General features: G+C 41.9%; 1 protein-coding gene across 1 annotated transcript in view; it reads left to right on the forward strand.

Moving 5' to 3' along the window:
* The first annotated feature begins 558 nt into the window (after nt 1-558).
* Nucleotides 559-15,739, forward strand: part of PRKD1 (protein kinase D1) — a 350,954-nt gene continuing 335,773 nt past the window's right edge. The window contains 1 exon segment of the mRNA XM_062205334.1: nt 559-822. Within this exon segment, the coding sequence (XP_062061318.1) occupies nt 559-822 (264 nt within the window).

The raw sequence follows: 15,739 nt of genomic DNA on the forward strand, positions 1-15,739 counted from the left end.
CCGGTCCCCTCACGTCGGCGGCCCGGAAAGCGGGGGACCCTGAGGGGAGGCACGGGCCCCGCCACTCGGTCCTGTCCCGGCTCGCCCGGAACCTCGGACTGAGGGGGCGGCGACCGGGCACCCTGCGGCCACCGCGGCCACGGCTCCTGCGGCTCCGGCGCCCGCCTGCTGGTGGCTCCGGCGTGCCCGCCCCCAGCTCTCTTCCCCGCCCCTCGCGCCCCTCGCCCGCCCCCGCCCGGCGCCCGGCCGCGCTGACCCGCAGCCCCCGGGCCCCGAGCGCGCCGCGGCGGCTGCTCCTCGGAGGCGGCGGCGGTGGCACCTCCCCCGCGCGGCGGCCGCGCTCCCGGCGGCGCAGTCCTCCCGCCTCGGCCATTTTTCCTCCTCCCCTCCCCTCCCCTCCAGCTCCTCATCCCCTCGCCCTCCCCCCGCGCCGGGGACTTTTCCGGAAAGTTTTTATTTTCCGTCTCGGCTCTCCGAGAAAGCAGCTCTCCGCTCGGCCGCCGCAGAAACTTTTCGGCCGCCGCCCTCGGCCGCCCGGCCCCGCCGCCCCGCCGAGCGATGAGCGCCCCTCCGCTCCTGCGGCCGCCCAGCCCGCTGCTGCCCGTGGCGGCGGCCGCGGCTGCAGCGGCCGCCGCGTTGGTGCCGGGGTCGGGGCCGGGGCCCGCGCCCTTCCTGGCTCCGGTCGCGGCCCCGGCCGGGGGCATCTCGTTCCATCTCCAAATCGGCCTGAGCCGCGAGCCGGTGCTGCTGCTGCAGGACTCGTCCGGGGACTACAGCCTGGCGCAAGTCCGCGAGATGGCTTGCTCCATCGTCGACCAAAAGGTAGGGCGCCTCCCGGCCGCGCGGCGCGGGGGGCGCTGCCCTCCCAGACCCTCGCAGCCAACTTTCCGGCTGCGGGGGCTCGGCCGGAGCCGGGCTCGCCGGCGCTCAGGAAGCCTCTGGCACCGACCGGCCGGACTTGGACGCCCGCGCCCAAGGCATCGCGCTCCCTGTTGCTCTGCCCTGGCGCCCCCATGCTCTCCGAATCCCGAGGTTCTCGCCTGTCTGAGCCCTTTCTCTGCCCATTTCCATCCGTCCCGTGACATTTCCACGTATCCTACCCTGCGCACCCTTGGGACTAGCCGGCTCCCTACCCACTCCCTTCTGCGCCCCCCAGCCTTCCCTTCGGAGCCTGGACCGGCGCGTTCCCGGCCCGAAGTCCCGCCGGGACGAGCTCCGCACGGCTTCAGCACCACTCCCTTCCCCTCCAGATCCGTCCCCCCGCCCAGGTTGCAGCTGAGGAGTTCCTGGAATGACCTGGGCGCGAGGAATCTCTCACCTGTCAACTGGGCTTCTAAGAGAGGGGGATTGGCTTGGCCAGCTGTGCAAACAACTGAGCGGACCCCAACTGCCCAAGTCCTTTTGGTCATTTGGTCCCACCTCTGTAAGAGCGTGGGGACAGAATTTCCAACGATGAAGCCGCGGAGTTGCGGCTTATTTTTCTGGCACATAGAGAGTGGGACACTGACGTGGGGGGGTGATGTCCAGGGACTCCCTCAAGGCTGTGTGTCCTCAAGTCCGAGACTGTGGGCCTCTGCACGGCGGCCATCAAGGGCAGGCTAGAAAAGGGCCGTGGTCCTGGACCAGGCCACCCTGGGGGAGACTCCGCGCCCACCTCTGTTTACACTGCTAGTCTGATTTTCAGGTTGCCTGGCAAGGGGCGGTGGGGGTTTAAGCTAGTGGGAGCCTTGGCGCCAGTCTTCTCAGGACAGTCAGCCAGGGCTTGGGGGCGGAGACAGAGGGCACTAAAGGTGCTGGATTTCAGTCCTGGAGGACTTGGCTAGGACTTCCTTGCAGGGCTCTCCTGAATAATCAGGAATTGCCTTCTTGAAAACTATTTGAAACGGAGTTTGCCAAACCTGGAGGGTTTTGAATTGTGACACACTGAGCTCAGGTACATTAGGAAAGCCGGGGGGCCGGGGGGGGGGGGGATCACTAGTCTGGGAAGTTGTGAAAGTTCTGAAGGCCAGACAAAGGTAACCATGAGTGCCTGCAAGTTTCATTCAGTGAAAGGAGGGGCACTTTATAGTGCATGTGTGATTCTCAATTGCCTGCAGCGTCCATGCAATGACACAGTTTGTGTCCAGCCCCAGTGTCAGGGAGTGTGGGTTACGGGAGAGCGGGAGCACTCCCCTAGGCATCAGAAGCCTTACCTGATCAGTGTGGCCACAGCATCTCCATGTTAGAGTGTATAAGAGTTCACTGATAGGCAGCGCTGCCCGAGCACAGACACACTGGAGCTAACAACATTTCTCCAAAAAACATGCAGCTCTGTAGAATTGTGATTTCTTATCTATTTATTTATTTTTCATTTATTTATTAGTGTATGGAAGTCTTCTTTCCTCTTTTTATTTATATATAAAGAGAACAGATTTTATGTAATTCAGATACAATTCTAAGAATATAGTAATACTTTTCTCCCTCTTCTCTCCCTCCCTCCCATCCCATCCTTTCCTTTTCCTTCAGTTTTTGCAATAACATTTAAAATTTACATCACAGTGGGAAAACCATTGTTCAGCAGGAATATAGACAAGTGCTATCTAAAGCAAGGATGTGGTGACAGAATATTCAAATGCAGTCTAATAATGTGGACAGACTTTGTTTTGACCAGCTTTAAAACACACACACACACCTTAATGGAATTTAGGATGAGGAGAAACAGTCAAGGTTTAAGAGGTTGGGAGTTGGGTCTCGGTAGCTGCCAACAGGGATGTCATATGGAAAGAGTGAGGTGAGTGCAACGGGAGAGGGGCTGCAGGCACCCCTGGATTGCAGTAGACTCGGGGTAGGGTCTAGGGTATTTAGAGAAGGCCTTGACATTAAAATGAACTCAGTAATCCTCGCATGGAGATATCATCCCAAGAACATCTGAGCCATGGATTTGCTGTGTGGAGGGTGCTATGGAATGCCAGCCATATTGCAACAGAAAGAAAACTGGAGTTTGTTGCTGTGAGCTGCTTAAAACCGCAGCCAAGACTCTAGGGGAGAGACTTGGAGAAATACTGGAAAGGGAACATCAGCAGATCCTGGTAATTGATTTGTGAAGGGCAGCCCTTTCCTTTTGCATTTATTCGGTAGTTCTGTCTCAAAAAAAAAGTTTGAGAAGTTTGCTTGCAATAGCCAAGAGAAGGAGCTCACTTTGATTTTTTTTGAAGATTATTGCAGAGATTTAGGTATGTGAATCTGAGAATTATTTATATATGGAACACTAAGCAAATATGTTCTTGGTATTGGATCTGGACAGAGGATTGTTTTTCTGTCTTCTGTCATCTATTCCAGGATACCTTATTACCCCAGCCAGAAACAAGGTGGGAGCCATACGAGTCCATCAGAGACTAATAGAAATCTCTGCTGTATGACAGTAGGACGGGTAGAGTGTGTCAGTGTGGCGGGAAGGAGGAGTTCCGAGGTAGGGGAGGCCCTTTTGTCCTCTATTTCCACTCTTCCTGAAGTACCTTATGAGGACAACAACCATGAGGACAAATGGCAGAGGAGAGAAAGAAAGATAAAGGATGGGAGAAAGGGGGGCAGTGATGGTTCTGTCAGGAGAGAGCTGACAGTTTGAACTCATTTACAATTTATTATGTAGACCAGACTCACAGGTGGTTCACAACAGCAGGGTCCCTTGGTTTTCTGAGCCCTCCTCTTTTGTTGTTTTTAATTGTGTGAAGAAGTTTTGCATCTAGTTTGTTCATGAACTCCCTAAATTCTGTCGTTGGTCATCATAGCTTAAATCTTTGGAAGTATTAGCAGTTCAGTAGATTTCAGCAACATTTCTGGGACATTTTCATGGGATAAACAACTGAAGTACAGAGGCGGAATAAGAGAGACACTGTTCCTGCGACACTCATCTTTAAATTCTTATTATTTAGAACTTCAAGTTGTAGTTTTTCTTTAATTAGATCGATTTTAAAAAGTAGTACACACATGACTGTACTTCAAAAATTTTGATGATGATTCAACAAAAGTGCTTTCATTTTAGGATAATATGCCCTAGTTACTACTGGATTATATAACTAAATATTTCTTTTATCTTTTAGTTTTGATGAAAAGTCTAGTCTTGCTTTTTTTATATGTAACAATGTATAAATATATAAGATGTAATTAATTCTTTTTTTTTTGGGAAATACTAGCTGAAGAGGTTTTTTGGTTTGTTTTTGTATTAGATTTATTTCTATACTTCACAAGCTTGCAACACCAAAGGCTGGTTGTATATAAAGATACGTATTCTGTTAGTTCCTGTACATGATTCTTGTTTTCAGGAAGGTAACAAAATAATGACAGTAATTGACTTCATTTTGAAACACTTTTACTTTCTGCTATCAAAGGAACTGTGAATATATAGTCTAAGAAGGCGTTGTTCTGAAGCAGAGCAGAACATTCCAAAGGAAAAATTTCTTGGTATCAATCATAGTACTTTATCTGCATGTTCTTTCTCTCTCTCTCTTTCTTCTGAAAAAAACCTAAGCAACATTAATTTAGGGATGTGTGATGCAATTAATAACACTGTTTTGACTGTTATCAGAAATTTATGTATTCTTGAATTTACTTGAATAGTAACATCCCTAAGACTCTTGAAATTTAGTTTCACTTTGCACAATCATCTTTCTGGCCAAAGGGATTGACGTGTGAGATGTTTTACAAAATATTTATTTGAAAGGCAGAATGACAGAGAGGAAGAGGAGAAAGGGGGAGAAGAGAGAGAGAGAGAGAGAGAGAGAGAGAGAGAGAGAGAGAGATGTTTTCTATCTGCTGGGTCACTTCCCAAGTAGGCTGCAATAGCCAGGGCTGGTCCAGGCCTAAGCCAGGGGCCTAGAACTCCTTCCAGGTCTCCCATGTGAGTGACAGGGACCCAAGGGCCATCTTCTGCTTCCTTCCCAGGCCCATTAGCAGGCAGTTCAATCAGAAGCATAACAGCTCCAACTGAAACCAGCCTTCCAGTGTGGGATGCTGGTGTCACAGCAGCCAGGAAAGGTGAGATCTTACCAGAAGGTAACTCACTACTTATTAAAGAAGTAACACAGGTTAGTGCCTTGGTTTGAGAGTAGTACTTTGCATGTAATTGTTTTGCTTTCTTAATTGTACATTGTTTTCTTAACAGTTGCAGTATAATTTCCCTTTTTATTGTTAACTTGAGCTACTCTATTGCACAGATTGAGAAAGCTGGAAATAATTAGCTGATTGACCAACCTAACACCTGTTGAACAACAGTCTTTTTAAGCTAATGATAGCCTATGAATCATAGGTGTATAGAAGTATCTTTTCTTCCAATTTTATATTTGGGCATATTTTATGTCTGCTGATTTCTAATTTAAAGATGAAGTACAGAATTTGTCATTTCATTAAATGATTCTTAACCAATATAATTTTAATACTGTCTATATTTAAAATTTATTTTTTTCAGATTTAATAGTATAAGATGATTATATTTTGGAGTTATAATATATATAAAGTGATACATTTATATGTAGTATATTATGAAAGTGTCTTAAGTGGTTTTTTTGAAATATTTCAGTACTCATGTGTGGCCTCCACATACTGTTTGATATTTTGTATTGTAGACTGTAAAAACATGGCTCACCATGTTTCTCACAATCCAGAAAAGAAACTCTGCTTTATATTTTGCTATCAGTGCAGACAAGGTACATGCCATTTAACAATTTTTGCAAAGAGAATATCCTTTGAGATGGGGAAGTTAAAGGCATCAAACTTTGCAGTCTTTGGGCTGGGAACAGTTGAATGATTGGCTGTTTTGACAATACTTGAGTTAATCTGGGCCATTATGAGATAAATTTGAATGAATAAAACTATTGTGTTTATGATGGTAGTGCTAGAGGACTAGAAAATTATTAAAAAAGTTTAAAAACTTGTGCCATACCTAAGGAGAGTGAGAGTGCAGTTCAGCCTACCATATTCTTATCATGATTGTTAAGGGAGAGGGGATTTTTGGCTTTGTGGTTAATATGCCTATTTGGATGCCCACATCCCACATGAGAGTGCCTCTGTGCCTGAGTCTACCTTCATGTTATTTGCATTCTGGGCCACATTAGGAGATGGCTCCATGTGAGAGGCCTGGAGTGAGTTCCTGGCTCCCAGCTTTGGCCTGACCCAGTCCTTGTCTGTTGTGGGCATTTGGGGGGTGAACTGGCAGATGAGAGCTGATGAAAGTAGAGCATGTTTATTTAAAGAAATTATTATAATGATCAAGACAGCAGTATTGATATCAAAGTAGATTAGAAGTGGGTAAATGCAATCCTGTAGGAGTTGATGAAGTTTGTCTAATTTTTGTATTTGTTTGTGTTGTTTTTATGGGCTGGGATAATTCATCTTTTTGACATTTCACCTCTGACAGTTATCTTGTCAATCTGAAAGATCTAAGCCTAAATGTGAAAATAATTGGGAGGGTAGGTGCAGTGTAGGGTGTTTTTAAAGATAGCATTACTCTAGAGAGATTTTGAAAATAAGGTTTCTTTAATCCTTTTTAATGTTGGAATGTATTGGAACAGAACAAAACAGTAAGAGTGCATCATTTTTCCTTCTATAGTGTTGGTAGAATTTAGATGCAAAGATCATAATGATTTTTTTTTGGGGGGGGAGGACAGGCAGAGTTAGATAGTGAGAGAGAGGCAGAGAGAAAGGTCTTCCTTCTGTTGGTTCACCCCCCAAATGACTGCCATGGCCGGCATGCTGCGCTGATCCGAAGCCACAAGCCAGGTGCCTCCTCCCTGTCTCCCATGCGGGTGCAGGGCCCAAGCACATGGGCCATCCTCCACTGCCCTCCCAGGCCACAGCAGAGAGCTGGACTAGAAGAGGAGCAACCAGGACAGAATCTGGCACCCCAACTGGGACTAGAACTGGGGTGCCAGCACCGCAGGCAGAGGATTAGCCTAGTGAGCCATGGTGCTGACCAAGATCATAATGATTTTGTTCATATATATTCAGAATTCTTTTTTGACAAAAAGAATATTTAAAATTCTCCCCAGAATTCTGTGATACTGTCAAGTAATATTCTTGTTTCATTAGAAACCAATAATGATGGTAATACTTGAAGTTATTGGGTAGCGGAGAAACCCATATTATGTAGTTTCTGATTTATTCTTTTCTCATACAGAATCAAGATAAATGAAATATACAAAGTCTTTACTGATAAAGCCCCAAGGCCATTAAGGGATATAGTTCAGAGTGTCATAAAAGTGAGAGATAATGTAAAAGCATCACATAGTCAGAATTAATTATGCCTGTTTAAATTTACAATTTCCTGTATGGAGGTTTCTTGCAAATTTGCAAGAGGTTCTATTTGGCTTTAGTCAGACAGTTGATACAACAGCTTAGCATTGTTGGCAAATATGAAGCTTAGGTTTTTAAATATGAAATCATTCAGGAATTTGGTTCAATTTATCTTGTTGAAAAGGAAAAAAATATGTAGCCTTCACTGGTTTGTTGGTATCTATGCTGACTAAATCTGATTGATGAGGAATTTCTTGAATTTATTGCTTGTATTTGGGCACAACTTTAAGAGTTTTTGAATGCTTCTTTCAATTGTTAGCATCCACATTTTTCATGTAAATCATAAAATGAATGAAAAGTATGAATGTGATAATGAAAATATGAGTAAAATATGTGAGTGTACATAATAAAAGTATTTGGATCATCTAAAGCCTGTAGACTGGTATATCTTGTTAACAAAGGAAGCATGTTTCTTTATCAACTGGAATTTTTTTTTTTCTTTTTTTGACAGGCAGAGTGGACAGTGAGAGCGAGAGATAGAGAGAAAGGTCTTCCTTTTTGCCGTTGGTTCACCCTCCAATGGCCGCCACGGTAGGCGCGCTGCGGCCGGTGCACTGCGCTGATCCGATGGCAGGAGACAGGTGCTTCTCCTGGTCTCCCATGGGGTGCAGGGCCCAAGTACTTGGGCCATCCTCCACTGCACTCCCTGGCTACAGCAGAGAGCTAGCTTGGAAGAGGGGCAACCGGGACAGGATCGGTGCCCCGACCGGGACTAGAACCCCGTGTGCCAGCACCGCAAGGCAGAGGATTAGCCTATTGAGCCGCGGCGCCGGCCTCAACTGGAATTTTTTTTAATGTATCCTTCACTGATTCAGAGTTGGAAGGACTGTGGCTTATGTATTCAGTGTTAAACGTGTGACCATTGAAACCTGCTTTGTATAGAAACTTTTTTTAAAGTTTGTTTTGATTTTTTTTCCTTCCTACACACAGTTTCCCTACAACTAGGTGAGTGTCTCAGCTTAAGCAGTTGATCAGTTTATTGTGAAAAAGATAAAAAGATTGCTCACTTGCAGTGATGTAAATATCTATAGTCATCATGGACTTATTACTTTTCAGCTTATTTGCTTGGTGTCATATCAGTTCTGCATAGGAATGGTATACTATGTAGGATTTTGAAAAAGTATTACTATATTTTACATGATGTCCTCGTACAATTAGAGAGATGACACAGGGACAGAAAGGAAGGAGCAATTAAAAAGTGGGAATACTGTTTAAAGGTATACTGGAAAGATCAGAAAACAGGAACATTAGATTAATGGGTCACCATTTCTTATTTCAGCATTTTAGCCACTAGCTGAGCATTGGGACCTAATGGTTAGCACCATCTGAAAATACGTTTAGTAGCTTTTTGATCAAATTTTATAAGTGGTACAAAGTTTTGACTTCATATGGATCATATTAAGTTAGTGGTTTGGTTTGGTGCACTTTTATAAATTAGTATTTGATTTTTTTATAGCTCTGACTGTTGGTCATACCTTTTTTATTCCCCCCCAGAAACCTTTTATTTACGGAATTTGAATGCCATGCATTCCATAAGTACAGCTTTAGGAACATAATAATTTTTCCCATGCTCTCCACCTCCCACACTTTTTCCTCCTCTCTCTCCTCTTCTCATTCTTATTTTTTACTACGATCTATTTTCAATTCACTTTATACACATATGATTAACTCTATATAAGTAAAGAGTTCAACAAATAGTGTATAAAAAAACCCTGTTCTTCAACAGTTGAGTCAAGGGCTGTTCAAAGTCTTTGCATCTCAAAGTGTCAATTTCACTTCTATAGATTACCTTTTTTAAAAAATTTATTTATTTATTTATTTGAGAGGTAGAGTTACAGACAGTGAGAAGCAGAGACAGAGGGAAAGGTCTTGTTTCCATTGGTTCACACCCTAAATGGCCGCGACAGCTGGAGCCATGCCGATCCGAAGGCAGGATCCAGATGCTTCTTCTTGGTCTCCCATGTGGGTGCAGGGGCCCAAGCACTTGGGCCATCTTCTACTGCTTTCCCAGGCCACAGCAGAGATCTGGATTGGAAGAGGAGCAGCCGGGACTAGAACCAGCACCCATATGGGATGTCAGCGCTGCAGGCAGAGGATTAACCTACTGTGCCATGGCGCCAACCCCTATAGATTACCTTTTAGGTGTTCTGTTAGCACAGGTTATGGAGAACATATGGTATTTGTCCTTTTGAGACTGGCTCATTTCACTAAATATAATGTTTTCCATTATAATATAATATATTGTTGCAAATAACAAGATTTCATTTTTTTTTTACTGCTTTGTAGTATTCCATGGTGTACATATCCCATAATTTCTTTATCCAGCCATCAGTTGATAGAAATTTGGATTGATTTCATATCTTAGCTATTGTGAATTGAGCTGCAGTAAACTTGGGGGTAACAGATATCTCTTTCATATGCTGATTCTATTTTCCTTATGTAAATTCCCAAGAGTAGGATGGCTGAATCATAGGGTAGGTCTATATTCAGATTCCTGAGGTATTTCCCTACTGTCTTCCACAGCTGTGCTAGTTTACATTCACACCAATGGTAGATTAGGGTACCTTTTCCCCTACATCCTTGCCAGCATTTATTGTTTGTTGTTTTCTGTATGAAAACCATTCTAACAAGAATGAGATAAAACCTCTTTATGGTTTTGATTTGCATTTCCCTGATAGCTAGTGATCCTGAGCATTTGTTCATGTGTTTGTTGGCCATTTGGATTCCCTTTTTTGAAAAATGCCTGTTTAAGTTGTTTGCCCATTTGTTCTTCTTCATCTTTTTTAAAAAGATTTATTTATTTATTTGAAAGACAGAATTAAAGAGAGAGAGAGAGAGATCTTCTATCCACAGGTTCAGTCCCCAAATGGCCAGATCGGCTAGAACTGGGCCAATCTGAAGCCAGGATCCAGGAACTTCTTCTCGGTCTCCCATGCTGATGCAAGGTCCCAAGGACTTGGACCATATTCTATTATTTTCCAGGTCATAGAAGAGAGCTGGATGGGAAGTGGAGCAACTGGGACTTGAACCAGCACCCATATTGTATGCTGGCACTGAGGTGGCAGCTTTGCCTGTTACTCCACAGCACGGGCCCCTTGCCCATTTCTTAACTGGGTATTTGTTTTGTTATTATTGAGTTTCTTGATCTCTTTATATATTCTGGTTATTAATCCTTTATCAGTTGCATAGTTTACAGATAATTTCTCCCATTCTTTCAGTTGCCTCTTCACTTTCCTAAGTGTTTCTTTTGCAGTACAGAAGCTTCTCAGTTTGGTGTGATCCCATTTGTCAATTTGGGCTTTGATTGCCTGTGCCTCTAGGGTCTTTTCCAAGAACTCTTTGCCCATCCCAATGTCTTGCAGGATTTCTGCAATGTTCTCTAATAATTTGATGGTATGAGGTCTTAGATTTAGGTCTTTAATAAATTTTTTTAAAAGATTTTTTTATTTACTTGAAAGAGTTACGCAGAGAGAGAAGGAGAGGCAGAGAGAGAGGGTTTTTTTTAAAAAAAATTTAAAATTTTATTTATTTATATGAGAGGTAGAGTTATAGACAGTGAGAAGGAGAGACAAAGATCTTCCATCTGCTGGTTCACTCCCCAAATGGCTGCAACGGCAGGAGCTGCACCAATCCGAAGCCAGGAGCCAGGAGCCAGGAGCTTCTTCCTGGTCTCCCATGTGGATGCAGGGGCCCAAGCACTTGGGCCATCTTCTACTGCTTTCCCAGGCCACAGCAGAGAGCTGGATTGGAAGAGCTGCAGCTTGGACTAGAACTGGCGCCCATATGGGATACTGGCGCCACAGCTGGAGGATTAACCCTTTACTAAATTTTAAGTGGATTTTTCTGTAAGGTATAAAGTAGGAGTCTTCCTTCATATTTCTGCATGTGTAGATCCAGTTTTCCCAGCACTCTTTGTTGAAGAGACTGTCCTTGCTCCGGGGATTGATTGTAGCTCCTTTGTCAAAGATAAGTTGGTTGTAGATGCATGGGTTGATTTCTGGCATTTCTGTTCTGTTCCATTGGTTAATCCATATGTTTTTGTACTATTACCAGGCTGTTTTGTTTATAACTGCCTGTAGTGTGTTGAATGAAGATGACCATACAGCATATCAAAACTCACGGGATATAGCAAAAGCATCGTTAAGAGGAAAGTTTATAGCAGTTGGTACCTACATCAAGAAATGAGAAACGTACCAAATGAGCTATCAGTGCATCTGAAGGACCCACTAAAGCAGCAGCACAAAACTAATAAGAGAAAAGAAATAATTAAAACTAGAGAAGTAATATACAAAATTAAAACAAAAAATGCAAAAGATCAGAGAGATGAAGAGCTCATTTAAAAAAAATCAAAATTGACACACCATTGGCCCAACTAAACAAAAAAAACAAAAAAACAAAAACAAACAAAAAAAAAAAGCAGAGACGACCCAAATCAATAAAATTAGAGATGAATAAGGAACTGTAACAACAGACACCACATAAATAAAAAGAATCAGCAGAAATTGCTACAAAGAGCTGTATCCCAACAAATTGGGAAACCTAGAAGAAATGGGTAGATTCTTGGACACATACACTCTACCAATATTGAGCCATCAAGACAGAAAACCTAAACAGACCAATAACCAAGACAGAAATTGAATCATTAATAAAGACCCTCTCAACAAAGAAAAGATCAAGGCTGGATGGCTTTACCGCTGAATTCTACCAGACATTTGAAGAACCAACTCCAGTTCTTCTCAAGCTATTCAAAACAGTTGAAAGGGAGGGAATCCTCCAAAACTTCTATGAAGCCAGAATCACCTTAATTCCTAAACCTGAAAAAGATACAACATAGAAAGAGAACTACAGACCAATTTCCCTGATGAACATAGACACAGAAATCCTCAACAAAATACTAGCCAATCGAATCCAACAACACATCAGAAAGCTCATTCATCTGGACCAAGTGCAATTTACCCCTGGTACGTAGTGATGGTTCAACATTCACAAATCCATCAAAGTGATACATCACATTTACAAATTGAATAACAAGAACCATATGATTATTTCAATAGGTACAAAGAAAGCTTTGATAAAATACAACACCCTTTCATGATGAAAACTTTAAGCAAATTAGGTACAGAAGGAACATTTTTCAACACAATTTATGACAAACCCATGGCCGGTGTCCTATTGAATGGAGAAAAGTTGGAAGCATTCACATTGAGATCTAGAACCAGACAAGGATGCCCACTCTCACCATTGGTATTCAGTATAGTCCTGGAAGTTTTAGCTAAAACCATTAGGCAAGAAAAAGAAATCAAAGAGATAGAAATTGTGAAGGAGGAAATCAAACTATCCCTATTTGCAGATGACACAATTCTATGTATAGGAGATCTGAAAGACTCTACTAAGAGACTACTGGAACTCATAGAAGAGTTTGGTGAAGTGGAAAGATATAAAATCAATACACAAAAATCAGTAGCCTTTGTATATTTAGACAATGCCACGACTGAGAATGTACTTCTAAGATCAATCCCATTCACAGTAACTACAGAAAGATCAAATACCTTGGAATAAATTTATCCAAGGACGTCAAAGAGCTCTACGATGAGAATTACAAAATATTAAAGAACAAAATAGAAGAAGACACTCAAAAAGTGAAAAGAATTTCCATGTTAATTGATTGGAAGAATCAATATCTTTAAAATGTCTATACTACTGAAAGCAGTTTACATATTCAATACAATACCAGTAAAAATGCCAAGGACATTTTTCTCAGATCTAGAAAAAATGATGCTCAAATTCATATGGAAACACAGGAGACCCTGAATAGCTAAAGCAATCTTATACAACAAAACAAAGCCAGAGGCATCACAGTACCAGGTTTGAAGACACCTTTCTTACCCTGAGTGCCCTTTTGAACACTGCAGAAAAAGGTGATCCTACAATATTCCCCTGTCCTAGTTTTATTATGTTATAATTGGAAAAATAAAAATTGTATTTATTATGGCATATAGTTTTTTTGCAAGGAGTGCTGCTTTATATCTTTAAATACACTTAATAAAATACAATTTTTAGCCAAGTGACAAAAAAGAAAAACAATTCATGTAAGAAGAAAGAACTCTAGAAAAGTAATCAAGTGTATCATAGATCCAAGAGGTTACTCAAATTTTACTTTTGATTCAAAAAACTTAAAAAAACACATTGAGACACTTTCTGATTTTTTAAAATAACATATATAATAGATTTGCATTTATTATTGAAACACATCAAAAATAAAAAACAATTTGAGGAAAAATAGAAGCTATTATTTTTTGATTTTGCAAATTTAAATTTTTCTCTAGAAGTATTTTCTGACAAATGTTTTACAGAATACATGATTGATAGGTTCAATTTTTATAATATTGTTCCTATAGTCTATCCAAGTACTCTACTGTTTATCATATTAATTATTCTCAGTTTAAAGTAGTAAGTTAATATTTTAATGACACTTTTATTATTAAAATAAAATGTAGGCTATTCCTAAAAGATAATCATAAAATAAGATTTTAAGAATCTTTATGTAAAAGAAATGTTTACGTTCTTGGACTCAAGTTTATCATAAATGCCTTCTGCACAACTCTTTCCATTTTATTACTGACACTGATATTGAACTGGGCCATTTAATAATTTCTCAAAGCTCTACTAATGGGTTGTTTTAGCCATAAAATACACATTGTTTTCAAGTTGTACAAATGTTTTTGCTTTCTTTAAATTTTTGTCTTTTACCTGAACTATTAATATTCTCTTCTATGGCAGCTTTTAAAAATTTTCTTCATTTTTGTTTCTTTGAAAGATGAGGAGGGGGAGATCTGTCTTCCTTCCATTGGTTCACTGCCCAACTGCCTGCAACAGCCAGGGATGGGCTATGCCAATGCCAGAGGTCAGAAATTCTATGTAGGTTTCAGGGAGGTAGTACTTGAGCCATCATCATCTGCTGCCTCCCAGGGTATGCTTTAGCAGTAAGCTGGATTAGAAGTGGAAGCAGTGACAGGCACTCCAATATGTGAGGTGAGTATCCCTAGTGGCTGTTTATATGGCATACAGTTTTGGAATGATTAAATTAAATAATATATCCGCCTGCTCATTTTGTGTGTGTGCGTGTGTGTGTGTATCTATGATAAGAGCATTTAAGGTTCATTCTCTTAGCAGTGTTCAGGTGTCAAAAACATTGCCATTAGGCGGCAAGTAGCCATGCCATGTGATAGATCTCTGAAACTTAACCATCTTAAATTTTGTACACATTGTGAAACTTGTACTCTTTGGCCAGCTTCTACCCATTCTCATTACCCCTCCACCCCTGCCCATGGCAGCAACCATTGCAGCCTCTGCTTTTGTGAGTTCAGTTTTCTAAAATTCTATTCTATATGTCTGAGAACAGGCAATATTTCTTTTTCTGTGTCTGGCTTATTTCACTTACCATAATGTTTTTCAGGCTCATTCTTGTTGCAAATGGAAGGAATTTCCTCCTTTTTAAAGACTGAATAGTATTCCATTCCATATGTGTGTAAATGTGTCACATTTTCTTGATCCATTCATCAGTTGACGGATGCTGAGTTTGATTCCCTATCTTGGCTCTTGTGAATGATGCTGCAATTAATTGAAGATCCTTCAGTACCTGATTTTATTTGCTTTAGATGTAAACCCAGCAGTGGGATTGCTTGCCACTTGGTAGTTCTGTTTTCAACTTTTTAATGAACTTTCATTCTGTCTTCCAAAATGGCTGCACTAATTTATGTTCCCACCAAGAGGGTTTGCTTTTCTTGTTTCCTCACCAACACTTATCTTTGATTTTTTTTTAAGAATAGCCATCATAGCTGGTGTAAGGTGGTTATCTCGTGGTGGTTTTATTTTGCATTTCTCCAATGTTTGGTGATGGAGATCATATTTTCATATACCAATAGACTGTATGTCTTATGAAAAAGGCCTGTTGAGGCCTTTTGCCCATTTTAAAATTGAATTATTTGTTTTCTTATTATTGAGTTATATGAGTTCCTTTCTGTTTTGGATATTAGAGACTTACCAGGTTTTCTGTGATAACGCATTAGGTATTTGACTGTCATTTCTCAGCCATGTGATCTGGCTTTCATTAACTCATTATCCTTTGGTTCAGCTTTTAAGTGTTAATCTTAAAACATACAGGAGGGGCCGGCACTGTAGCACAGTAGGTTAATCCTCTGCCTGCAGCGCCAGCATCCCATATGGGCACCGGTTCTAGTCCCAGTTGCTCCTCTTCCAATCCAGATCTCTGCTTTGGCATGGGAAAGCAGTGGAAGATGGCCCCCAAGTCCTTGGGCCCCTGTACCCACATGGGAGACTGGGAGGAAGCACCTGGATCCTGGCTTTGGATCGGTGCAGCTCCAGGTGTTGCAGCCATTTGAGGAGTGAACCA

The sequence above is a fragment of the Lepus europaeus genome, chromosome 11 (assembly GCF_033115175.1).
Source record: "Lepus europaeus isolate LE1 chromosome 11, mLepTim1.pri, whole genome shotgun sequence".
NCBI lineage: Eukaryota > Metazoa > Chordata > Mammalia > Lagomorpha > Leporidae > Lepus > Lepus europaeus.